General features: G+C 39.5%; 9 protein-coding genes across 9 annotated transcripts; 4 read left to right on the forward strand and 5 right to left on the reverse strand.

Moving 5' to 3' along the window:
* Positions 1–73: 73 nt before the first annotated feature.
* On the forward strand, positions 74–2,323 carry BRETT_004507 (uncharacterized protein; the record flags this gene model as incomplete). The annotated part of the gene is made up of 1 exon (XM_041283003.1): positions 74–2,323. The coding sequence occupies one exon, from the start codon at positions 74–76 to the stop codon at positions 2,321–2,323; it is 2,250 nt and encodes a 749-aa protein (XP_041135779.1).
* Positions 2,324–2,616: 293 nt separating this feature from the next.
* Positions 2,617–5,202, reverse strand: BRETT_004508 (uncharacterized protein; the record flags this gene model as incomplete). The annotated part of the gene is made up of 1 exon (XM_041283004.1): positions 2,617–5,202. The coding sequence occupies one exon, from the start codon at positions 5,200–5,202 to the stop codon at positions 2,617–2,619; it is 2,586 nt and encodes an 861-aa protein (XP_041135780.1).
* Positions 5,203–6,821: 1,619 nt separating this feature from the next.
* On the forward strand, positions 6,822–8,084 carry BRETT_004509 (uncharacterized protein; the record flags this gene model as incomplete). The annotated part of the gene is made up of 1 exon (XM_041283005.1): positions 6,822–8,084. The coding sequence occupies one exon, from the start codon at positions 6,822–6,824 to the stop codon at positions 8,082–8,084; it is 1,263 nt and encodes a 420-aa protein (XP_041135781.1).
* Positions 8,085–8,210: 126 nt separating this feature from the next.
* BRETT_004510 (uncharacterized protein) lies at positions 8,211–11,174 on the reverse strand (the record flags this gene model as incomplete). Its single annotated transcript, XM_041283006.1, has 1 exon — positions 8,211–11,174. One exon carries the CDS (start codon positions 11,172–11,174, stop codon positions 8,211–8,213), a length of 2,964 nt encoding a protein of 987 aa, XP_041135782.1.
* Positions 11,175–13,310: 2,136 nt separating this feature from the next.
* BRETT_004511 (uncharacterized protein) lies at positions 13,311–14,213 on the forward strand (the record flags this gene model as incomplete). Its single annotated transcript, XM_041283007.1, has 1 exon — positions 13,311–14,213. The coding sequence occupies one exon, from the start codon at positions 13,311–13,313 to the stop codon at positions 14,211–14,213; it is 903 nt and encodes a 300-aa protein (XP_041135783.1).
* A 178-nt stretch (positions 14,214–14,391) lies between these two features.
* Positions 14,392–16,035, reverse strand: BRETT_004512 (uncharacterized protein; the record flags this gene model as incomplete). The annotated part of the gene is made up of 1 exon (XM_041283008.1): positions 14,392–16,035. One exon carries the CDS (start codon positions 16,033–16,035, stop codon positions 14,392–14,394), a length of 1,644 nt encoding a protein of 547 aa, XP_041135784.1.
* Positions 16,036–16,592: 557 nt separating this feature from the next.
* SUB2 (Suppressor of the cold-sensitive snRNP biogenesis mutant brr1-1) lies at positions 16,593–18,445 on the forward strand (the record flags this gene model as incomplete). Its single annotated transcript, XM_041283009.1, has 2 exons — positions 16,593–16,815; positions 17,367–18,445. 2 exons carry the CDS (start codon positions 16,593–16,595, stop codon positions 18,443–18,445), a joined length of 1,302 nt encoding a protein of 433 aa, XP_041135785.1.
* A 223-nt stretch (positions 18,446–18,668) lies between these two features.
* On the reverse strand, positions 18,669–19,829 carry BRETT_004514 (uncharacterized protein; the record flags this gene model as incomplete). Its single annotated transcript, XM_041283010.1, has 1 exon — positions 18,669–19,829. The coding sequence occupies one exon, from the start codon at positions 19,827–19,829 to the stop codon at positions 18,669–18,671; it is 1,161 nt and encodes a 386-aa protein (XP_041135786.1).
* Positions 19,830–20,792: 963 nt separating this feature from the next.
* On the reverse strand, positions 20,793–24,251 carry BRETT_004515 (uncharacterized protein; the record flags this gene model as incomplete). The annotated part of the gene is made up of 1 exon (XM_041283011.1): positions 20,793–24,251. The coding sequence occupies one exon, from the start codon at positions 24,249–24,251 to the stop codon at positions 20,793–20,795; it is 3,459 nt and encodes a 1,152-aa protein (XP_041135787.1).
* Between the last annotated feature and the right edge of the window lie 744 nt (positions 24,252–24,995).

Here is a 24,995-nt window from a genome sequence, read left to right on the forward strand (position 1 = left end):
GTTAACATCGTCCTTAAATACAAATTGAAGGCTCGTATAATATTTGCTCATTATCTTTTTTGAACTTTCCATGATGCCTGAATCGACAGAAGGAAAGACAAATGAGCATGTGAACTTTTACTGTCTTGGTGGAGGTAATGAAGTGGGCCGTTCTTGTCACATTGTCGAATATAAGGGGAAAGTGGTGATGCTAGATGCAGGTGTCCATCCTGCTTATTCTGGAATTGAATCTCTTCCTTTCTATGACGATTTTGATCTTAGTAGAGTTGATGTTTTACTAATCAGTCATTTTCATTTAGATCACGCAGCTTCCTTGCCTTATGTCATGCAGCACACCAATTTCAAAGGACGTGTTTTTATGACATATCCTACCAAAGCCATCTACAAGTGGCTTTTAAATGACTTTGTCCGTGTCACTACTATTACCGATGACAGCAATGGAATGGATGAGAATTCGAATGCGTTTCTTTATACGGATGAAGATTTGAATTCTTCGTTGGATCGAATTGAAACGCTAGATTATCATTCAACCATCGAGGTTGATGGAATCCGTTTTACCGCTTTCCCAGCAGGTCATGTTCTTGGAGCAGCTATGTTTCTTGTTGAAATGGGTGGTCTTAAATTTTTGTTTACAGGTGATTATTCAAGAGAAGAAGATAGGCATTTAAGTTCTGCTGAAGTTCCAGATGTTACACCTGATCTTCTTATTGTGGAATCTACATTTGGTACTGCAACTCATGTTCCACGCTTAGAGCGAGAAAATAAGCTTACGACAGTTATACATTCAACATTACAGCAAGGTGGTCGTTGTCTTCTCCCGGTGTTTGCTTTGGGAAGAGCCCAAGAAATTTTATTAATATTGGATGAATACTGGCAGAGGCACAAGGATTTGCAGAATGTTCCAATTTATTACGCCTCAAGTCTTGCTAAAAAATGTATGGCTGTTTACGAAAGATATATCAACATGATGAATGACAGCATCAGAAAGAAATTCACAGAAACTAACGAGAATCCATTTCATTTCAAATACATAAAAAATGTTGCACATGCAGATCGAATCGATGACTTGAATCCTTGTGTGATGATAGCATCCCCGGGTATGCTTCAAAATGGTGTGTCTAGACAACTTCTCGAAAAATGGTGTCCAGACCCAAGAAACACCGTTATTATGACCGGTTATTCTGTTGATGGTACGATGGCTAAGAAATTGTTAACTGAACCTGACCAAATTCCAGCTTTAAATAATCCTGACGTAAGTATCCCTAGAAGGATGAATGTTGAAGAGGTTTCGTTTGCTGCTCACGTCGACTATGAGCAGAATTCGGAATTCATAGATCTTGTGCATGCCAAGAAGATTGTTTTGGTCCACGGTGAATCAAATCCTATGGGAAGATTAAAATCAGCCTTGTTGTCTAGGTATCAAAAGTTTAAGGACACGGAGGACGAAGTCAAGGTTTATAATCCTAGGGACGGCTCAAAACTTGATTTGGAATTCAAAGGGATAAAGATTGCAAAGGTCATGGGACAGCTCGCTACCAGTCTTCCGGAAGATCATGATACTGTTAGTGGTATTCTTGTTCAAAAGAATTTTGATCTTAACTTATTAAAGGTGGATGACTTGCGTGAGTTTACTGGTTTGACTGCTACTGTTGTTAGAGAACGTCAAGTATTGCGGTGTAACGTGAAAAGGAGTTTGCTTTATTGGCAGTTTACACAAATGTTTGGTTATGTTAAGATTTTGATTGATGATCCGGATGAATACTCATTTGAAGTTATGGATGTGGTCAGAATTACATTAGAGGAGTCTGAAGCTCTTGCAACCATTGAGTGGCACTCTGGAATTGTTGATGATACGGTAGCGGATTCAGCTATAGCAATTATAATTAGTTGCGATTCTATTCCTGCATCTGTCAAAATATCTTCACATCAACATAGTCACGCACATATAAAGGAAGTTCATTCGGATGCTGTTAAGCAGGAGAAGCATGATGTGCTAATTAAGGAAGAAGATCAAACTGCGGAGGTCAATAAGTTCAATTCTAGTGTCAAAAAAGAAAGCACCGGTTTGGATTCAGTTCTTTCAGACGATTACAGTCCTGATATAAGACTTAAGCATATAAGTATGCTTTTGCATGCCCAATTTGGAGATTCGTTTGTGACCTTACCTAATAATGAAGGAGGTACGATCATTGTAGGGAAGCATAAAGCTACGATCGATTACAAGAACTTCAATGTTGATTGTAAGTCTAATGTCTTGCGTGGACGAATAGAAGGAATACTGCGAAGATCATTGGATTTGGTTGCACCACTTTCGCACGAGTAATAAGAGATTTATCAGCTGTATAATTATGTTCTTTTCTAATACGAATACTCAAGGCATTCAGTCTTCTTATATTCTCTTCCTATGGGAATAATAGCTGGCTTTTTTATAAAATGTTTATGTAAATTGCATAGTATTGATTTACGTTAACCGACAGAGTTCGTCCTCAGAAGTATGCATTTGTGTATAAAACATAACCTAATTAGAAAAAAAAAAAAATAATAATAATAATAAGGATCCGCCCATTGATTTAATTAGTACAAAGTGTGCAAAGTAAAATATACATTGACGAGAACTCATTTCAATCCATCATCATTAGCTATGTTATAGGCATCAAACTCAAAAACGTGCTTATCAACCCAATCGCATCCTGTATCACTTGTTGGTGATAGAGACAAGTAGTTGTCGTCTGTCATTAGATTAAGATCCATATCGTTAAAACCGCTTGAAGGAGTTGAACTTTGCTGATTCAATGCAGACACCTTTGTATCTACTTGAAGCTGTGGTTTATTGCCTGTGGCGGTAGGACCGCTAATGACATTCGGTGTTTGATTGCTTTCCTTAGATGCATTGTAGATAGCACCCGAAATAGCAGTCTGATTATCAGTGTTTTTGTTATCTGAATCGCCTTCCTGCTTAAGCATATTAAGCAATGTATCCTCAGAAGGATTTGTAGCCAAGTTTGTATGTCCAACAGTCTGGGTATTGAAATCAGATTGCGTGTTATAATTCATTGAAGTATTTGCTGCCTTCTCTGGAACAGGAGAATCTTCATATTTCTTAAGTGTACGTTGTCTCATCGCTTGAATAGCCTTCTTCCGACTCTTTTCAGGAAGCCCGGAACATACCGTCTTGAAAAGTGTTGGAGAGACTCTCCTTACAGTGTCCCTAATGTGTTGAGCAAGCTTCTGCGATAAAAACCAATGCCTGGAAATCTGCATGATAGCACCAAGTTCAAGTTTGATATATTCCGTGTATGTCTCCAACTCCTCCTTATTGATACTATCCTTGAGTGGTGATGTCATCGTCACGTTCTCCAGCGATTTTAAGCTGGAATCAACCCATGAATATGCACTCAAATGAACAAGACAACAAAAAGCTAATGCGCATGCCAAAAATGGAGTACGCGAAGTAATTCTGGCCGGGTTTGTGTCCAACAATGACTTAACCACAGAAGACGCAGACTCTATTGTCTTTCTAGTTTCAATGATCTTCCGAGAATCCACCTCGCGTTTTTTTAAAGTAGGACAATTATCCGTTGCACCTTTTTCATCGGTACATTTGGGATGTTTGGAGATATCAGGTCTCCATAAATAGGAAAAAGGTCTATGAGTAAATATTTGTGCATAGCAGACTAGCATAATTGCCTCGAAAACACCCTCATTAACTTGTCCATTCGTATTCACCAAATATGGGCAGTTGTACATATCGGGGTTTTCTAGTTTCATCTCCCAGTTTCCAATAGCAGCTCTCATATGTGTTAGGTGGGATTGAATTTCCTTATTTGCCTGAACAGCGACGTTAAGCTTTATCGAGTCATTCACTAGTTTACATGCTTCTGCTCGACTTTTATAGTCAAATCCTTCAGGTGAAACCTCCTCTGGAAACAAGACCAAAAGCTTCCTCGAGGACAATAGCGACATCGTATGTCCTGATGCTGTACCACTGATAGTATCGAAGAAATAGACCTCCCATAAAGTCTTCCTTACAGTTTCTAAGAGAATACGCTTAGGAACATTTGCAACCCTTCGTGCTTGCATCAATTCTGTCAAGACATCATCTTTTCCCCCAGACTCAGATGGCGTGTTCATCAGGTTTGTACCATTTCTGGAGCTGGACTGCATTACTTCGTCATCCTGCTGGTCGGTGATATAGCCATTCACATCAATAAACTTTAATGGAATATTATTCTGGTCGACCAAGTTGATCCTTAATTCCAAAGCTAACGAAACCAACGCTTCTCGAAGTACCATCGATAGATCATGTAGTGATGAGATATGTGCCGCAATTGCAAGCAAGAGCAATGATTGAAGACTGATGAAGTCTTTACCAACCTGCTTCACAAAGTTGACGATACTGCTGATGAGAAATTGAACCGTCTCAACATCAGCTGAGTAGACGTTAGAGCTCTGACCGTCTCCAATGATTTTCATTGCAAGAAGAAGGTCATAATTGTATGGAATTGCATTCAAGTATGTGATGATATCCGTTCGAGATGGAAGAAATGGGTGTATGTGTTGGAAATATTTGTAGTAGGTATTGACAACAGATTCAACATTCAAGTCTCTTGTTAGAGCCGGAGAGATATAACACTCATCAAGAGAAGGAGCTAAGATTGCAGGATCAAAGATCTTATTCAATGATTCCTCAGCCTTCGAAGAATTGAAAGTAGGAAACATATCAATGGTCTTACCGTTTATCTTCGCGTTTTCATGAGGAATCTGGCCGCCAGAAAGACATGGTGGAAGTTTATTAAAGTTTTCCACCGTCATGCATTGATGATGGCAGACAGGTCTCTTTTCCATATCTGCCCTACCATTGCGGACGCATGGAAGAACAAAAGTGTCCGGATCCACCTCTTCTTTTTCCTCTCTTTCACGTATCCTTTGTTTAAGCCGGTCCTTGGTCATTGAATGTGAGTTTATTATTCGGTGGCCCGGTGATTTCTCACTTTGCTTATTCTTTAAAGTGACTCCTCTCCTTCGCGAGCCACCTCGATTACTTTTAACATACTGACAGACCCTATTTGCCCTGACACATCTGGAACAGATAGGTTCCTTGCCGTCGCACTTGAGGTGTCTCGAACGGCATGCCAAGCAAGCACGTGAAACATGTTTCACTGCCGGCTTTCCGTCTTTTGAAACATGAGAAAGTAATGCCATTTTTGTGAATTTGGGTAGAGAAAAATTGTAGTGTTCCTTACGTGTCCCCTTCAGATCAGGCACTGAATTCAATACTTCTATTCAAGTGTGTATTTGTAATCTTTCCTGAAGATTGGCCTCTGCTTTCTATTTACGCCGAATTCGTTTTTTTTTGGCGAAAGGTACGATGGAAGGGTGCAATTCTTAAAGCCAGACGCTTTGCTAAAATTTTTAGACTATGGTAATCCGCTTTTGTTTGTATCTTATGGTGAAGAAATGAATGAAGCTATTTTTTTAGTTTATTCGAACTAATGATCAACAGTATGAAAGAACAGAGAGGCAGCGTGCTTGTGTCTCACGTTTTTTTTATTCTTAATTTATTTTTTATTTTTTATTTTTTATTTTTTCTTATTAATTGTTTCCCAGTAATAAAGGATTTGTACTAGCTTTACCTTTCCTCCCAAATAAAAAAAATTAGCATTAGCATGTTGCTATTGTTGGAAAGAGATTTGCTCAAAACCAGCTGGAAAAAAAAATTTCATAGTATTTCTTCTGATCTGTCTCGTCTGACTCAAAAATTTAGGTGGAGTATATTCGGGCTTTGATCTTGGAATCTGCACACTCGAGGTCAAAACCGATACATCTCTACTCTATAGAAAGAGTTTTATTCCCAAAGGGTGGGACTACATTAGAAGTCATCAAGGGTGTTTATACAGTTGTTTAAATTCGGTAAGGAATCATATAATAAGAGGATAAGCGTAAGTGTGAAGGTGTTGTAAAATATTAATTACAATTAGTTTAGATAAGGTTGAAGTCTTAGTCTTGACGCAAAATAGCCTCATTACTTATTTAGCGATGCCCTTGAATAATCAAAATCCATGTTAAGGGAAATCTGACTGCAAAATTCCGCAGATTTAGCATTGTAAAGTTTATTATCTCTTTCTCCTGATATAAAATGTGGGGTTGTCCCTACTGTTTTGTATGAATAAAGTTTGCTTATCAAAGGAGAGCAAAAAAAGTATGGTTATAGGGCACTGTCATCAAACCCCGATTTTCCATCTTATCTATTCTCAAGCCGGATGAGCAAGCAACCTTAAAAAATATGGGGATTTGACTGCATTAGGTTAAAAAGGTTTACCGATGACCCTAAAATTATTCTTATCTGTAAGACAGCTCACTGCATTTTTATATTTCCAGAATATGTGTGCCTTAGTACTCATACAGTCAAACATTGGAAGCACATTCAAGTGTACTGAACTCTATATTTTTATTTTAAATTATGATCCAGACGGAAGAAATTTTTATAAACACTGTCCCTTAAACTATTATGATGAAGGAACAGCCCTCCCTCAGTCCCTTGCATCTTAAAATGTGCACCCCTCCTGATAACGATTAAATATTCTTCTATCGTAAAGTTTTTGCTCTTTCCGCTGCTCCGCGACGTAATGCATGTTCGATATTTTTTTAAGACGATCGACGTCCTCGCGCGAAACAATTTCATCACTTAGATCAAATGCTTTTCAGGATCGTTTTTTAGCGTTCAGCCTTGACCTTTCAATCATTTAAACCTAGTTCCTAGTGATTAATTGAATCTGAACTTTTTTACTTATCTGTAAGGTGAATTATTTTAGCCCAGTGAAATGTCAAAGAACGTTATCATAGACAATGGTGCTTATGAAATAAAATATGGTGAAGCTTCAGATGACAAGCCAAAGCATATTCCAAACTGTGTTGTCAGAACAAATACTGGGCGTGTTTTACTTGGTGAGAATTTGAGACCCGAAAAGAAAGTCATAACTGATTATTCGGGAATTCATTATCGACGTCCTATTGAGCACAGTCAGCTTACACAGTGGTCTTTAGAAAAGCAAATATGGGATAATACATTCATGGAAAGTCATTTCACAGATAATTGGCTCGAGGATTCCAATCTTATATTTTGTGAGTCGCCTTTTACAATCAGTAAGTTTCAGAATATGTCCGATGAAATCTTGTTTGAAGAATACGGAATTGCCAATCTCTACCGATGCTCCTCTGGGTTCTTGACACCATGGCTGAATAATAATGAACAGAAGAATGAGAAAAGCCAAAGAAATTACAATGATTTTCAGTTTGTCATAGACTCTGGATTCGACTCGACCTGGGTTATACCAATGATATACGGCTTACCATACTGGAAAGCAGTGAGAAAGATGCCTGTTGCAGGAAAGTTTCTTAACGGATATATGCGAGAAATGATTTCTTTTAGGCATTATAACGTTACCGATGAGATGGTGGTGGTAAATAATATCAAAGAAAAGGCATGCTACGTCAGTCCTAATTATGAAAACTCACTTGGCAAAGTGGAAAAGTCAAGAAATGGGGCGCTGGATAACAAGAAAATGGGGGAGATATCCATAAATTATGTTCTGCCTGATTTCAAAACATCCACCGTTGGATATACATTAACGAATAGTGAGCTTGCTACCCTTGAAAGAAAAGAAGAAATTCAATCTTTGAAACTTTATGATGAGCGGTTTGCAATTCCAGAGCTTCTTTTTCATCCAGAGCTTAGTGGGGCATATAAAGCAGGCTTAATTACCACAATTAAGGACTCATTAAACCATGTTCCAGAGCTTCTGAGACCATTAATGGTAGCTAATATGATTTTGGTTGGTGGGACGTCCAACTTACCTGGTTATGAAGACAGGTTGGTGAGTGATTTAAAACAAGAGGTTCCAATTGATAATAAAATCATTGTTCGTGACCTCAGTAATTTCACTAAAGACCATTCCGAAATTGGCTGGTTTTCAGGTCGGCAGTTTTTCAAGAGCGGTGCTTTCAGTAAGGTTTGTGTCTCTAAGCATGATTATCAGGAGCTTGGCGTTGAATACACACAGGAGAAATTTGGATATAAATTATAGATATTAGATTTACTAAAAGTGTTACAAAGTTCATAGCAAAAGGTGTATTATATTATGGTCGCACAAAAGAAGGATTCCAGATCCTCGTTAAATATTTTCAACCAATACTCTTGAAGAATATGTGCTCTAGAAAAATGATGTTAGTCCAATTATGAATAACGTTGTAACAATGAAAAACGTAGACCATACAATCACTATATGGGACTGAGGTGGGTCTGAATATCTGCACATCATAAGGCAAATACTTCCAATGTCTAAAATCATCGCTGCACCCATGCACAAGAAGCCAAATAGAAGGAGCATGAAGATACCATTGTTGTTTATAACATCTGGATTTTTATTTGAGTTTCGCAGAACAGAATACACTATGCCAATACCAGCACCATCCACCAGATATGACACTAACGCAATGATGAAATAAAGACAGGAGAGTACTTTATCATGAACAACTTGACTAGCCAACTCATTTGGCCTATATGAAGATGACGTTCCCTTACTAGCGTTGGTGTTAACTGCGGCCTCAATAATTGATGTACGTCTGTTCAAAGGTGCCTCTTCATTCTCGGATGTCAGGTAATCTGTTTCTGTTTCGGATTCTGAGTAAGAGCCAGAGTGTGAAGTGTGTGTGCTGCGTGTTGAGTCATAGCCAGCAAAATTTTGATTTGTCACAATCTGATTGCGCTCAATGTCTGCATCTTGATTATCCCGATTACGGTCAAAACCAAAGTGTCTCAGACGACCAAATGCACTTGTCACTTTGTTTGCAAACTGTAAAATGGATTCGATTTTATCAGGAGTTAAAAAGTTTAACCCAACCGTAAATCCATTTCCACGACGATCAGACTGTGGATTCTCTGAATCATCATACACATAAAAGGCATCATCCTTATCCTCCAAATCAGAGCCATAATCAAACTCATTCCAATAGCCCTCGCCATGTTGCACCTGTTTTGGGGCATTTAGTTGGGCATCGTCCTTGTTCAATAATATTCCGTGGATTGAGTTGTTGCTTGACTTCTTATGTAAAGAGGGAAGTTTTCTTATGTCCCTACTTTGAAGAATGTTAAACCATGGTGCAATGAAGCTCAATGTCAAGTCATCGGGAACAGAATCCATGTAATATTTTGCATATAGGTAATTGTTTAGACTGAACTGGACGCCATCCACACGATAAACCAAGTGGGAGTGCATCAACTCCCGAACATTTGACGACAGTCTTCTTAATGGCGAGTCGTAGCGAACCTCTAAAATTGAATGTGGAAATCTGTCGGCGTTTTTTTCATCCTCCGTAGTCCATGTGTTATCACATTTTGTAATGCCATTTTTCAATGGAACACTCTTTATATCGCTGTCCAATGTTATGTAGCACTCGATTTCGTTGTCGGCATCAAGTTTTATGAATCTCATCCGATTGAATTTCACTTTTGCCGCTGGGAGTACACTTTTATCGTAGCACCAATCAAGTGTGAGCTGTGCCATTTTTGGATTTCCAATCAAATCAGCATTTAACCAATCGTTAACCAATTGCTCCTTTCTGACTTTTCTCGAAAAAAGTTCCAATAAAACAGAACTGTTCATACTTGCTAGGGTGAATTGGCGTAGTCCACCAACCGGTGCCATCAAAAGAGGAATCTGCTGTTTTGAAGCATCTGGGTAATACACCTCTGGAGAAACATCAGAAGGGTATACATCAGTATCATCCAAAGCCTCAGGTGATGTAAAAGAGCTCGATACAGCCGTAGTTCCGGAGAATGATCTTCCGTTGTCATTGTTGAATCTTTTTAATGTCATAACTGGAGAGCTCACATTTGCTAACCAATATGATATTACAGCTGTGGAAGGATGAAAGGTTTCTAAATCATCTTCATTTCCATTCAAATTTGTTGTTGTTAACGTTTGAGGTTGCACGGGTCTGTGATGCAAATCTTCACTCCGCAATTGTGAATTGGTTGTCAGATCATTTCTGCGTGCAGCTTCCAAATTTAAAGAGGATTCCGTTTTCTTCAATCTGAAACTTGGATGCTTCGAATGGGTAATCTGATTATCTGTTTCAGTGTCTTGTTCGTGTGCACCTGTAATGCCTGTATCATCAGATATGAGCTTAAACTCGCGAAGCAAAAGAAACCTGATTTCATTTAAGTTATCCTTGTGAACCCAAAATAGCTTCGAAACTGGTGCCTTTTTCAACCGCACAACATCATAAGCAGTGACCCTCGATTCCAGTAGGGAGGGTCGAATATTTCTTGGCTGTGAAGAGCTCATACTCAAGTATGAGCTTCTCCTAACTGGAGAATGCAATATCAACGAACTTGGTGTAAAATCGAGACTAGTTTCACGAGCATGCTTGGCTAAGGATGGTGGTAGTTGTTTAGGTGGAGAAATCGATGTTCCATTCTTGAAAGATGCATCATCTGAAAAGTAACTGTCAATGACGTCAAACATTAGAGTCAACTCGGTGGCAGCATCAGTTAGATCAAGATTCACGAAGGAGTTTGGGTCACCATGAAGACATTCCGATGAGATCTTGTCGATTAACTCCTGCTTGTATGCGTAAGTCGAATGCTTCAAAAACTTCTTGAACAATTTCCTGATAGCTATCTTCTGCAAAAGGATAAATCTCGAAAGATCTTGCAAATCTGTGGATACAGTTTCAAGCTGCCTCCTAATAGTTAAAAACTTGCGTGCCCTGAGCCTTGTGTACACAGTACTTGACACATCTACATCCTCACTTTCGGAACTTAGCATCTGGTTGAGTTGTTTCTTAGTAGCCATTGATCTTCTAGAAAGTTCACCATACTTGGAATTAACAAATAGCGAAACATATTGGATCTGCTTTTTAAACTCCAAATATAGGTTCTTCAGATATCTCTTTTGATGCGGACCAAGAGTTGCCTGTGCTTGTTGTTGTATTCCGGAAGAATCAACCGACTTTGTGCCGATCGAGCCTTGGTTACTAGAAGAGAGAGAACTCGAACTTTCTGGATGACTTGTCGTAGCAAGCTTGATATTATGCTTCAAAAGATTGTAATCTAGATTGTAGTTTTTCCAACGCTCGATGGAGCGATCATTCATCTCCGAGCCGAACTTCATGATCTTCTAAATATATAACTGTTTGTGTGCTTAATAGTGAATTCGGAGAGTATGCCGATAAAACGAAGATCTGAAAACTTTGAGGCAACGTTTTCTGAGCGTGTTCAGTTGAAGAAAAGTGATGCAAACCCAAGAGTATAGGTTCGGGTATGTAACTTTGCTTTCCCCTGTTTATTATATCGAAATTTTGCGAAATGGGGATGGAGAAAAGAGTCTGAAAAACTAGCAGTGAGAATATGGCATGGATTTGCTTGCTGCCAGAACAATAAACGCTGCTTTTATGGCCTTTTGGATCAATGCAATGCCTTGCGAAGGGGGTATATTAAGGGGGAAAAGTCGTTGATCTGACGAATGTGACTTTTAACGACTTTCGAGTGAAAAGGTAAATAATTATTACGCAGTCTCGAATGCAGCTTCGAATAATGAATGCATTTGAAAACGGTGTTTTTTTGCGCCAGCCGAGTACTGAAAGAACTGATACGGAAGAATAATCAGAAAAATATCTACGTAATATATGTATATGCAGCACAATGTTAAGCCGGTTAATGCGGAAAGCTGCAAGATAAAAATAAACTGGGCATTAAAGACTTAATCGGCAGAAGTCTTTCTTTGTTCAAAAGAAAAAAAAAAAAAAACTCGGCTCTGTTATTTGTGTTCTTATTTTTTTTTGTCACCCTCGTAAGGCTGTATTGTATGGCAAGGTCCCCGATAAAAATTGCAGGGGCAAAGATAGGGTGGGTGAGGCAAATTATCTTTCCTATTGGGACAGAGAATTCAATTTGGCGTGGTTCTGATCAGTCTAATTCATGTACATCAAATGATTGCATCGAGATCTAAGGGTATGCAGATAAAAACACCGTCGTATTTTTTCTTGTCCATACGGTATTAGATTTTCTCCCCTTTGTTGTACTCTTCTCCGTCTATCGACCGTTAAAGTTTCCTTTATTGCATGGCATCTCTCTTTAAAAGCCACTGGAGACCAGATCAAATAAAATAAAAATGCACTTGCCAAATTCGAATTTGGACCCCCTAAAAAAGGCGTTGAACTGCAATGGCGGTGGCCGAACAATAAAGAGCAAATGCCTCATGAAAAAAAAAAATACACATCGAGGAAGAGAAAAAATTTCTGAAGTAAAATGAAAGAAATTTAAAAATAATGAATGAGCATAGCGTACTCTGTTTTGATGCATCTTTCAATTGCAGTAAATATTCTTTAACTACTTCAGGGATTTCAGATTTATGTTGTATTGTCATGAAAATTGAACGGTCGCTGGGTTTAAGACAAATACATAAACGGGATCATTTGTTGCCTGTGACTGGGATGCTTTTTTTTTTTCTTTTTCCCCCTCCCCACACCTCCGTTTCCTTCTCCAAAGTTCTAACCTTAAAGTCGAGAATATCAGACGGTAAATTGAAGTGGAGTATGTACTATTTTTGCTGATGCAATATAGTTCGAACTCCAAGCAAGATTGACATGTAGCTAGTAAAAGTTTTTTTCTTTTTTGCATAATTGTGATTTGTAACGACTTGAGTGCACATTAAGATATTTGTCTGTCCAAATGGTGAATAATGAACAATAGGCATTTGTCACTTTTCATTTGTGCAGTGAGCCTTCAATAGAGAGCCGGCGGTCACCTCGCGCGAAACGATAGTTTTTCCCCCGCTAATTAATTAGATCCCTTAGAGTCAAATATAGGCCAGTTTACCAATTATGTGCAAGGTGGTCTCGGTCAGAGTCTGTTTTTTTAAACAATGCACCAAAAGCATGATAAATTTATTGAGCTAAAAATTAAACGTCAGGAATCTACTGGAAATAAACGGTGCAAACAGATCTGGAGTTTGGGAGCATTTTATTTCCGGGGCTAGGATTGATAGAAGAGTGTTTCAACAGGATTCGTCTGTGTGATACGTTATTGCACTTGCAAAAGGATTCATGGTCAACCTCCAAAAAATGAGATATCAGTTTTTTGCGTAAAAGCAGATATCAGCCGTGAAACATGTCACTATTTGGTCGAACTATTGGCTGGCAGCTTAAAAGAATATGATTTAGCCTCTGGATGTTGAACCTGTCGGTGCGTTTAGTTGTTGCTTTTTCGTCATGGACCAGAATTTGTGAAAAAAAAGTAAGCTGAAAGCATGGCCAAAGATCAAGAATCAATCAGTAAACCTGAAGGTGGTGATTGCTCGGCGGCATCCTCAGAATCCTCAGTATCCTCCTCGGAAGAGTCTGCTGATAATTCTTCTTGCTCAAACGATAGCAGTACTTTCAAGGATATTTCCTTTGCTGATGACAAGCCAGCAAATCAAATTCATACGGACAATACTAGCAATGATATCTGTGGAACTTCAGCGACGGTAGCTTTGGACCCGAGGTTAAAAATGATCTATTCAACAGTGATGGAAACGCTTAACAGGGACCTCCGCCCTCAGATCCAGAAATTGGCAAATGATTCGGTCAAGTATCACACTTTAAGGTCTGTGTATCATTTGCCGAGTATCACTGATCTTAAAAAGGAACTTATGAGGCAAAATGCAGAAGGAATTCAAGTGAATTTGGACATCAATTCTGCACAGTTACTTGGCATGATCAATAAGGCTGCAGTTCGTACGCAGAATTCTTCATTTAGGAATTCCGTCGGTTCCAACAGAATGCCGAAAACGCGATTGAATACTGGCCTTAAAGAAAGTCTAAGTGCAATACCAGAGAAAAGGGATGTTGAAGACAACCACTTACAGCTTAGGCGTGCAAAGGTTAAATATATCTTTCTTTCTCAGGTTGAGTCCTACGAGAGGTCAAGAGACCAAAGAGATATTAGAGACTTGGATACTAAAGAATTGGAGATCATTCTCAAAAGAATCAATAGTGGGACTTTCCCTGACCTTAAAGGCCTAAGGCGTATAGTTTGGGGATTTAAGATGTGTTGCGGTATTAAAGAGCAACCCAGGAATGAATACATTTTGAAGGAGATGGACAATAAAGAACTAAAATTAAGAATACTCGAATTATTACATAATAGTCAGGCGGATGAGGACAATTAGCTCATTCTTAGGTTTTACTCGTTCTTCTTTTCACCTTACATAACTCCCACACGTTTTGCCAGCCTTAAGAACTGTTCGCTATTCAAGTAGAATGTACAAAAACCCAACTTGAGGTACTATAATATAAAATAGAAAAATAAGGACTCGTAGTATTAAAACGATGTTAGAGTTACCTGCTTTATTTCTTGTGCTTCTTTCTCTCCGGCTCCTCATCCTCCATATCTTCATCATCGTCTTCACCGCTGGCAGAAACGTCAGACTGATATTCCTCCGCAATGTCATCATCTTCTTGGTTCTCATCACCAGGTTTAAAGTCCTCGTCTGGTGAATCCTCATCAGCAGATCCCAAATCAAGATCTCCATCATCATCATCATCCGCCAGAGCAGCTGCCATCATTTCCTGAGCAATCTTTTCATCATTTCTCACCCTCAAGTTTCTAGTCTTCAAAAATGTCTCCAGGGCAGATTGCTCCTTCCTATCAATGTTTCCAAATGTGTGCGATCCGCCTCCATATTTGAGAACCACCTCCATGTCAAACGTTTTGTGTGTACCAGCAGTGTCAACTCTAGAAAACACAACTTCATGAACGTCAGAAAACGGAAGTAGAATTGTTGGCTTCGTAACAAAGATGAGGCACTTATCGAGTGGATAGAGATGGCCCTCGTTCGCCTTAACTGAACAGCTGATAGCCACATCCGAATCCTTTGTCAGGAACGATCCTGGAACCACAACACGGCGGTCAGTAAAGCCTTTGAAGATACTTGTCAAAACCATGTACGTGTAGTTACTATATGTTTTGTTTAGACGAGTCTTCCACTTCTTTTCGTATTCGTCATCATCCAAGTTGAGCTCAACTTCTATCTCCTCCTGACTGTCGAACTGAAGCGTCAAAAATGAGTATTTAGTCTGACCCTGACGTAATGGTGGGTCGACTTGTAAAATTAGAAGCTGATGCAATCCATCCACTTTAGGCAACGAGAATATTCTCTGAATCTGTTTGTACTGAACCTTATAATCGTATGTCTTACCTCTCAGTCTGAGGAATGAATCGTACATGTCGATGTCATATCTTCCTCTAGGAGTCAAAAATAGAACCTCGCCAAATGAAACGATCATCTCTCCAACAACTTGTCCAAGGTCTGCCTTCTCCTTTAGCTCATCGTAGAAATATAGAGCTTTGGTCCGCAAAGGAACAATCTTGTCGCTTGTTGTATTAGATCCATTATCTGTCTTGCTCTGCTCTTCTTCCTCCTTCTTGTTTATTTCTTCAACCTCGTCCTTCTCCATGTTTCCAGGGATGAAAAGCTTGAGTTCAACCAATTCATCACCTGCCTTTTCTATTTCGGACTTGTCTACCAGATCCATCTCAACTGAGACTTCATTCTTTCCCGTCATGTTCGTGTTGGCAATCTGAGAATATGGGATCTCAAAAGCAGGCTTATTACTCACATTAAACACCAATTCATTTCTCGCTAACTGTGTCTTTCCCCAATTCCATCCTCTCAATGAATGCTCCCTCTGCTCCAACTGTATGTCGAAAAATTTCTCTAGTTCTCTCTTCAAAGATGCAAAGTCTTCTTTGCCAAACCCATCCAGCATCACTACACCACGGTTTTTGGTATCAATGCAAACCTCGTATCCCCTTGAACCACGTGACCAGGATGTTGTCAATATTTCCTCTGTTGGGAGCAAAAATGGAGAGGTTTTTGCCGTTGAACCTGGCAATGTCTGGGCCTTCCAACCTAGTCCAGACTCGGCAAGTCTCATTCTGCCGGGTAATTTGGACTGATTTAGATAGATTCTCTCATATTCAGTCGACATTATGCAAATAGAATAAGCTTATTTAACAAGCCAACTTCTCTGGTCAAAAAAGCAAGAGCAACTTTAATGATTTTGATGGATGAAAGTACAGCTCTTGGCTCTCTTCCGGGTTTTAACGTGTCGCGTTCTTGATCTTTTTTTTTTCAAATTGTAGGAACTAACTATCCATAGGCAAAAGCAAACGGTACCGCGAATATTTTATGTAAAGTAATCATAAAACCACTTTTTTTTTTTTGCAACTCCGGTGCGCTGGCGCGAACACAAAAAAATTAATAGGTGGGAGTGGCTGGCTCCCTTGGCAAGCATAAAAAGGATCTTTTCCGCATGAAAAAATGAAATAAAAAATGGTTGACCCAATAATTTTATCTCGGGCAGTTTTCTGTATGCTCTTAATTATCAAATTGGTACTTTTTTCCCCCGTTTGTTTTTTCTCCCCCTTTTTTTTTTCTTTCCGTTTGTTTTGTAGCTGTTCATTTTCTCGACAACTCTCACAACAATTTTCTTCTTTATCACCCTTAACTTTTGTTTCTGTTCGTACCAATAACATAACCCTAACTATGTCAGCTCAAGGTGAAGAAGAGTTATTGGATTACTCTGATTCTGAGGAGATTAACGTGGCTCCAACCACCACCCAGACCTCCGATGAAACTAAAAAGGAGGGAGAAACCGACAAGAAAGGTTCCTATGTTGGTGTTCACACCACCGGTTTCAGGGACTTCTTGTTGAAGCCGGAGTTGCTTAGAGCAATTGCAGACTGTGGTTTCGAACATCCTTCGGAAGGTTAGTATCAATTCAAAGCGTCCTCTTTCACCTGAAGTAATATATTTTGCTGCCACTTATGATATACGTTTCAAAAATATTTTAAACTTGAAACGCTGAGGAGACTCGGAAGGATGAAGGAAAATGAGAGAATTAAGGGATAGAATCTTATCTTTTTTTTGGTTATCCTTAGATTTGAGTATATTTTTCAACTCTGAAATCAAGTGAAGTTGCCACTCGTTATTTTCTCTTATGCATGAAATTGCTACAAATTTCAAATGGTTTATTTTTCAATGACCAGCCTTGCACTATCAAAGGTAATCTATTATTATGCAAATACTGATCTTTACAAAAATGGGATTATAATTGCACAGTACTTATACCATATGCATGCAGCTTCATTCTTTTTATTCTTCATTTTCTCGTCCCTTTATCCAAAATTCCTCAACGGGGGTGAAGTTTATTACTCCGTTTCAGCAAATATTACATTACTTCAGGGAGAAAGAGATGCATTTATTCATTTTCCCTGTAACAACTTAGAAAACTAACACAATTATTTATATTATTTATAGTCCAACAGGCATGCATTCCACAAGCAATTTTGGGAAATGATGTGTTGTGCCAGGCCAAATCCGGTTTGGGTAAGACGGCTGTTTTCGTTCTTTCGACATTGCAGCAGTTGGACCCAACACCAGGTGAAATTTCGACCGTTGTTATCTGCCACACAAGAGAGTTGGCATACCAGATTAGAAATGAGTATGTTAGATTCTCTAAATATATGCCAGACGTTAGGACCGCTGTGTTCTACGGTGGTATCTCTATTAATAAGGATGAAGAGCTTTTGAAAAACAAAGATACTTGCCCACATATTGTTGTTGGAACTCCTGGTAGATTGACCGCCTTGGTTAGAGAGAAGGCAATTAGACTTAACAACGTCAAGAACTTTGTCATCGATGAATGTGATAGAGTTTTGGAGCAGATCTCTATGAGAAGAGATGTCCAGGATATTTTCAGAGCTACACCTTATCAAAAGCAAGTCATGATGTTCTCGGCCACCTTACCAACTGAAATGAGACCGGTGTGTAAAAAGTTCATGAAGAACCCACTTGAGATTTACGTTGATGACGAGAAGAAGTTGACTTTGCACGGTTTGCAGCAGTATTACATCAAGCTGCCTGAAGAGAAGAAGAATGTAAAGTTGGCAGAGCTGTTGGATTCTTTGGAATTTAACCAAGTGATTATTTTCGTTAAATCCACCAGGAGAGCAGATGCTTTGAACAAGCTTCTATGCGATTCTAACTTCCCATCAATCTGCGTGCATTCAGGTATGCCTCAAGAGGAGAGAATTGCCAGATACAAGTCTTTCAAGGAATACAACAAGCGTATCTGTGTTTCGACCGATGTCTTTGGCAGAGGTATTGATATTGAAAGAATTAATGTCGCTATCAATTACGATATGCCAAAGGAGGCCGACCAGTACTTGCACAGGGTTGGTAGAGCTGGTAGATTTGGTACCAAGGGATTGTCTGTCTCGTTTGTTTCAAGTAAGGATGATGAAGAATTGTTGGACCAGATCCAGCAAAGATTTGAGGTTAAAATGCAGGAATTCCCTGCAGACGGAATTGACCCATCCACCTACATGAACACTTGAATAATTTTTTGTATCTTAGGTTGTATATCTTCGTGAATTTTCAGTTTTTATTTCTTCTTTTTCATTTTTATAACCCTTTTCTTTGATCAGTAGGTAGAAAGAATTGGAATTTAAAGTAATCATGTATGTACTATTTCTTTCTTCATTTTAATTACTTATCGAATCACAGCATTAGTTATTAAATTATACACCAAAAATTGTAAATCTTCTTATATGAATGGAACTAAGCCCACTTGCCCAAAAGAGCCATTAAGCCCGCACCAACGCACATAACGAGAAAGGCGATTATCATCCTTTTAAATCCAGTTCTTCCTTTGAAATCATCGCAGAAAAGGAACTCGTGAGCCATCAACTCGATCATACCTGTGTAGACTAAAATACCTGCGGAAACGGAGTCGAAACAACCATTAACGATTAAGGCACGGGTTGAATATGGTGGGTATGATTTTCTAACACCCAATCCAATTGCAATAGAAACAGGGGTTGTGAGACCATAAGAGAGGGCCAAAAGCCAAGGAGTATACTTCCTCTCCTTTGGCCAATCAACTAGAGCAATTCTGGTACCCAAACCCAAACCTTCGAACATCTGGTGGAAGACCAACACAATGTAAAGAGATATGAACTCATCACCTGAGCAGGCAAGAGTCAATCCAATAAAAACGGAGTGGAAAATGATACCGAATTCCAAAACAAACACGTTAAGCAAGTTTCCTGCATAATCCTCCTTGGCCTTGTTTTCCGCTTTTGTGCCGATAACCTCTGGATCCTGGTGGTCACGTTCATGAGCATAATGGTCTGCATCCCATTGCTGATCTTTAGCCAAGCCTGCTTCTTCACCACTCTTTGGTAATGACTCCAAGTCCTGTGGGACAGTACGATCACGTTTCTCATCTTTCTGATCGTCGATCTCATCGTCATCATCTGTCGACGAATGTGCGAGAGGAGCCTTTTCTGATGGGTTGATGGTTCCAATTTTGGTTTCTATCCATCTGTAAGCGATCAACTCGGAAAAGAACATGACGAAGATCATAATCAAGCAAATAGCGTATGCCATTGGATACTCAGTGAAAGGAGCACCTAAGCACTCATAACTTAGATTTTCATCAGCCGGTTGAAGAAGATGAATAAATGCAGTTGCCACAATGACACCGGATCCGAAATATTTGGCAATGAAGAAGCAGGCGTCAGGAAGTCTGATGAAAGAGTATCTAGAAGAAAGAAGGGGGAAAAATGCACCAAAAGATGATGTAAAAAGAATGACGAAAACAGCTGAAATTCGAGCACCCATGTACTCGCCGTTATAATCGTTACTATCAACACATGATTCGTCATCGTCCCTGGCGTAAAGACGCACAAGCTCCGAAAATGCTTCAACAGTATTCATGATAATATAAAATAGTGCTGTCTGTCGAGTGTTCTATCTTCCTGATAGTGCTTGGCAAATCTGACAGCTAGTGAAAAACGGCTAATCAAAGAAGCGATTCTCCGGGTATATGTACCAATGAAGGTGATGCAATAAAATTAGTAAATTAGGTCTTTCTTTTCGATCCTTTTCTTCGAATGTGAAAAAGTACCGTAAAGGTTATGCGTGAAAAGTAAATGCTAAATGGAAACGTAGGCCTTTGAATCGAATTACAAGAAGGAATATGGTGTATTGGTAGGTATACCTTGTAAAATTTTGAAATGGTCATCAGCAAGGTGTATAAACTCAAAAAATATGTAGGCAGCCGTTACCGATGAGTGCTCTTTTTACAATTTGTCAAAATTTTAGTGGCCGAAGATAACCGTGGTGGTTATCCAGGATTTTCATTTTCAATAATAAAAAAATAATATTATACATCTTTTTGAAGCTTAGAAGCATACTCTTACGTTGTTAAAGCTTGTTTTAGTACCCATTGTGGTTTGTTGTTGATGTGATGAAATGAATTGTTTGTACTTGTCTCTTCAAACGTTTTAACCCTATAGCTAAAGCTTCTTAGTATTTTAAGTATCATGTGAATATTTCACTTTTTCATTACCAGCAAGGTTCCAGAAATTTTTTTTCTATTTTTTTTTGTTTCTCAAAACTAATAACCGGCAAGCGGAAAACTCACTCGCACTCCGCATTCAAATAATAATTAGGTTGCGTCTTAATTTAATTGCTTCCGTCCGGTTCTTTCCAACACATGCTAAATTCAGCAAACGGTTTATTACACTCTCTATAAAATAAATTACCAGTTACGGATATGCACGTCCGGTAGTGCACAAATAAATCGGAATTTTGAATGTTCATTTGACGTAAAAAAAAACTATAAAGTTTTTTTGAATTTTTCAAGAAAACGTTTATTCAACGAATGTCTTGGCTTTCTTAATTCTTGTCCGCTTTTTTGGAAGCACGCATCCTACGGGTCATCGATCCCTCCCGGCGTCTTCTTCTTGCCTGTCCTTCAGCCTTTTGTTTCTCAATCAAATCCCTAGTTAAGCGCTCTTCTCTATCGTCCTCATTTTGATCCTTGCTGCTACCCGTTGAGGCCGAATTTTCGCTATTCTCCTGGGCCCTTTCTTTATTTTCATCTTTTTCATTTGCACTTGCATCGTCTGTTTCACCTCCGATATCACCATCCTCGTAATATTCAAAGTTGTCATCCACTTCGTTCTGATCTCCATCATCATTGCCACTCTCACGTATCTCCTTGTCTATTTCTTTCAAATGTCTCCTTAAACGTGCTCTGGCTGCCTCACGAGCATCTTTTCTGGTGATTCTCACCTTATTTGGGTTTTCCATAAAGGCTCTTATCTTACTCTCTAATCTGCTATCGTCGATGGTGTCATTTTCTGGAATCAATGTTGCGTTCGACTTCAAGTTGGTCTCCTCATCATCGTTGATACCGTTTTTCTTAGCCATACCCAAGTGTTGGAATATCTTCCCACCCAAAGATGGGATTTTCTCCGCATGCAAAGCCTTTGGATTGATCTTATACGTAGCGACAATGTTACCATCTGAATCCTCGATGATGATTGTATCGTTGAGACGGAAGCCGTGCAATTTCTCAGAAATGTGCAATTTCCGACCTTTCCGCTTGTTACTCAAAGCACCACTTAGACGATCTCTGATCGTTCCACCTTTTTCCGACGTTTCTTCCTTCCTAGGTAAAACAGTCTTCACAACCCTTCTTAGTGGATTTATTGGAGAGGCATCGTCTCCGTGCAGAACACTATGGATATTTTCGTTCTTCTTTTCCTCTATTGGCTCAGGCTCAACGTCGCCAACCCTGGATCCAATTCGTGACAATGTCCTCTTGATGGTCTGTATTGTAGGACGGATACTGCCAATAGTACCCGTACTGATTATACTGGCCTGATCAGACTCATCTGGAATACGTGGAATACGCCGCATAATCTCACCACGTTGGTCCTCGATGATCAATTGTTTACCATCTTTGTATCCATGTGCTGGAATCTGCAACTCTCCGTTCTTTGCAATTGGATCAAAGTCTGACTCTTTCAAATCGTAGTGCTTCTTGAGGTGTTCTAAAATTTCTGGACGTGCCTTGATCCACGTAACTAGTCTGTTTCTTGGCTCTTCCCCAGCCCTAAGGCCCTGCTTCTCATCCTGTTCCTTTTCTTGTGCTACCACTATTGATGATGTTGGTGTGTTTTCTTCCTGGTTTACCACTGCAGATGCCGGCAATTCCACCTTTGCATTTTTATTCACTGTCTTTCCCTTCTCTTCTTCTGACTCTATTTCTTCCTCTGACTCCACATTCTCTGGTATTCCATTCTCTGCACCAGATTCATTTTCTTCCTCGCCACCTTCTTGAACACCCTTTAACTTTGACAACCGCTTTCTCCGGCGAGCTTCTTTGCGCTCCCTTATCTGTTGCAACTTCTCTTTTGAACGAATTAGCTTTTCGCTCTCTGGAGGTGGTTCCAACAAATCGTTTCCGTGTACAGAACCAATCACCGACACTGAATCGATGGATTGTGACTGCTGGCCACTGGAATAGCTTCCGTATGATCCACCTGAGTATACAGATCCCTCATGAGATCCATGGTTGCTCGTTCCACCTGACGAAACAGAGTATGATGAAGAAGACTCACTACCATATTCTTCCTGTTCAGAAAGATGCGATCTCTTCTGACTCAAGTCCAATTGAACAGGCTCTGGAGCACCGGTACGTCCATTGTCCTCTCTACTGAGTCGCTCGAGTTCCTTCTTCTTTCTTCTTCTAACTTGTCTTAGTCTCCTCTGCTTTAGTCTCCTTCTACGAAGTCCAGCAGGAGTTGCAGTAATGTTATGCAAGGTGTTTTCTGAAATTTCCTCTTCTCCTTTTGCAACGGCTGTCTCATCACTCTCCTCCTCTGCCTCCTCCTCACTAACACCGTTGTCCGTGTGCCGAATCAAAGCTCTTCCAGTTTTATCAATACGTGGAAGTCTGGTGGTCCAGCCACCACCGGTAGTTTCCGTTCTGGTAAACGTAAGAGTGAACGACATGCTCTGAAGATGCTTTCCTAGCACTATGACGGCAACCGACGTTCCATGCACAATAATACTCGTGAGAATCAAGAAAGTCACACATGGCCAAACGATTCGCATCAACCGATAGTGTGTGTGTGTGTCCGGATAATCCATCGTTGGACCTTCTCGAATATGCAAAGCCTCGGCTTCCAAATCGGCGACAGAGACGATTGCTGTGTAGACAGCACCAACACCAATAGGGCCAAAGTGGCCAACGAACAATGCCTCCTTCCAGCTGTTGATATCGGGACATATTCGTTTCACTGCCATGATTGATGGAATTCTCCTGAAGACCAACACGCAAATAGCAAGGCAAACCAATCTCCAGCAGTCGAGACCAAGTTCATGGTCATTAAATTCATCCCAAGGGATAATGGATCCGAAGTACACGAAAAATGACAAGTTGAGAAGCAAGTCGATAACGGTAGAAACATGTGATTCCTCCGTTTTCCTTGTAAACCAACCATCCCAAGCAAAAGCTGTTCCAGCACAGAACGATGCCAATAGATCATCGCAGCCCAAAATGGAGCCAAATCCTGCACAGAGGAGTGCTAGCATCACGTAAAATGCCAAAAATGACTCTGCATCGATTGTCTTTCTTCGTTCTGCTATAGCCAAAAGCTTACGTCCAATATATCCAATCGAGATGCCCAAGACACATCCAAATATACATTCATAAAGAACGGTGACACAAAGGAAGTTCTTTGCAATTTCCGCACTATTTCCGGCATATACAATGAGATTTAATGCCAAGTAGGTGAATGGAACAGACATTCCATCATTGCATGCAGATTCTGCTGTCAAAAGATTTCTCAAGTGTGCTGGCACACGTTGAGCGAACTTTCCCTTACCGACAACTGCCTGCGCGAGAACTGGATCGGTTGCAGTGATACATGCTGAAATTAGTAAACCTTCAGAAAAGTTGATACCGGGTAAGATTGCCCACGTGAAAAGACCGATCAATAAAAAGCCTGTAATCATACAAGGGAATAATAAAAGAAACACCGACCAAGCATGTCTCAAAACGTATTTCTTAGGCAACTCAACCGAAACAGCCACAATTTCTATGCATAGCAAAACACGACTGATTTCTAAAGTTATTGACATCCAGTTTCCCCATTTTAGCGGATTAAACCAGTTCAAACAGTGGGGGCCTGTGATGAGACCATATATCGTTGCCAAAGGTGCTTCACCCAAGTACAATTTCTCTTTAATAAATAAGGAAGAAAGAGAAAATAGAACAGAAAAGAATGCCACTACTGCATAGGCGACATGCGGTTTTGTTGCTGAAATATGTTCCCAAACCATCCTTTTAAGTTGGAATTGTTGGATCTAAGTCCTAAAGAAGTGTATAACTTGGATTATTCTCTTCTCGAGAGCTAATACCTGGTTAACATAAATAGGACTGTATTCCTGTACAACCTCTTTTATAAATAGTAATAAACTATCCTTCGATGTTTCTAATGTTTATGAAGAAAGGCAATTTAAAGTTTTTCCCATTTTTTGAAAAGAGGAATGTATATGTTGTATGAAGAAGATATCTAAATCCTCCAACGAATAGCTAGCTACTAAGAGATAACAAAAAAAAAAAAAAAAAAAAAAAATAGAAAGGAAAATATTTTGCTTTTCCATTCTTCGTACGAGTTACCCAATACTTATTGTACTGTTCTGTCAAGTTCCTCCGCCCATAATTGTTGCTTTCTCTTTTTTTATTGTGTGGGTTGCTGATTGTTCCCATCCGTCGGTCTAAAATACCTAAGTATAGAGGGTCGATAGTCGCGTCTCATAATAACTATATTTCAATAACAGGCAGGTATGTTGCTAATCTTTTAACTAGTCTTCCCATCCAGTGCATATCCCATCCCGCTCCGGTTTTCTTACAATAATAGTTCTCGATCCCTTTTAGCCTTGTAGAGATGGAATTTAACTTGCTGAGTTTTATCAACTTCAAAGGTTGGAATTTATTCATACTATTTGAAAACAACAATAGGCGCAATAAGCATATAATAGCCCGGAGAAAAGATTTCGTTCCTCGCTCACACAAATGTTTTT

Source organism: Brettanomyces bruxellensis, chromosome 5 (assembly GCF_011074885.1).
Source record: "Brettanomyces bruxellensis chromosome 5, complete sequence".
NCBI classification, from domain to species: Eukaryota; Fungi; Ascomycota; class Pichiomycetes; order Pichiales; family Pichiaceae; genus Brettanomyces; species Brettanomyces bruxellensis.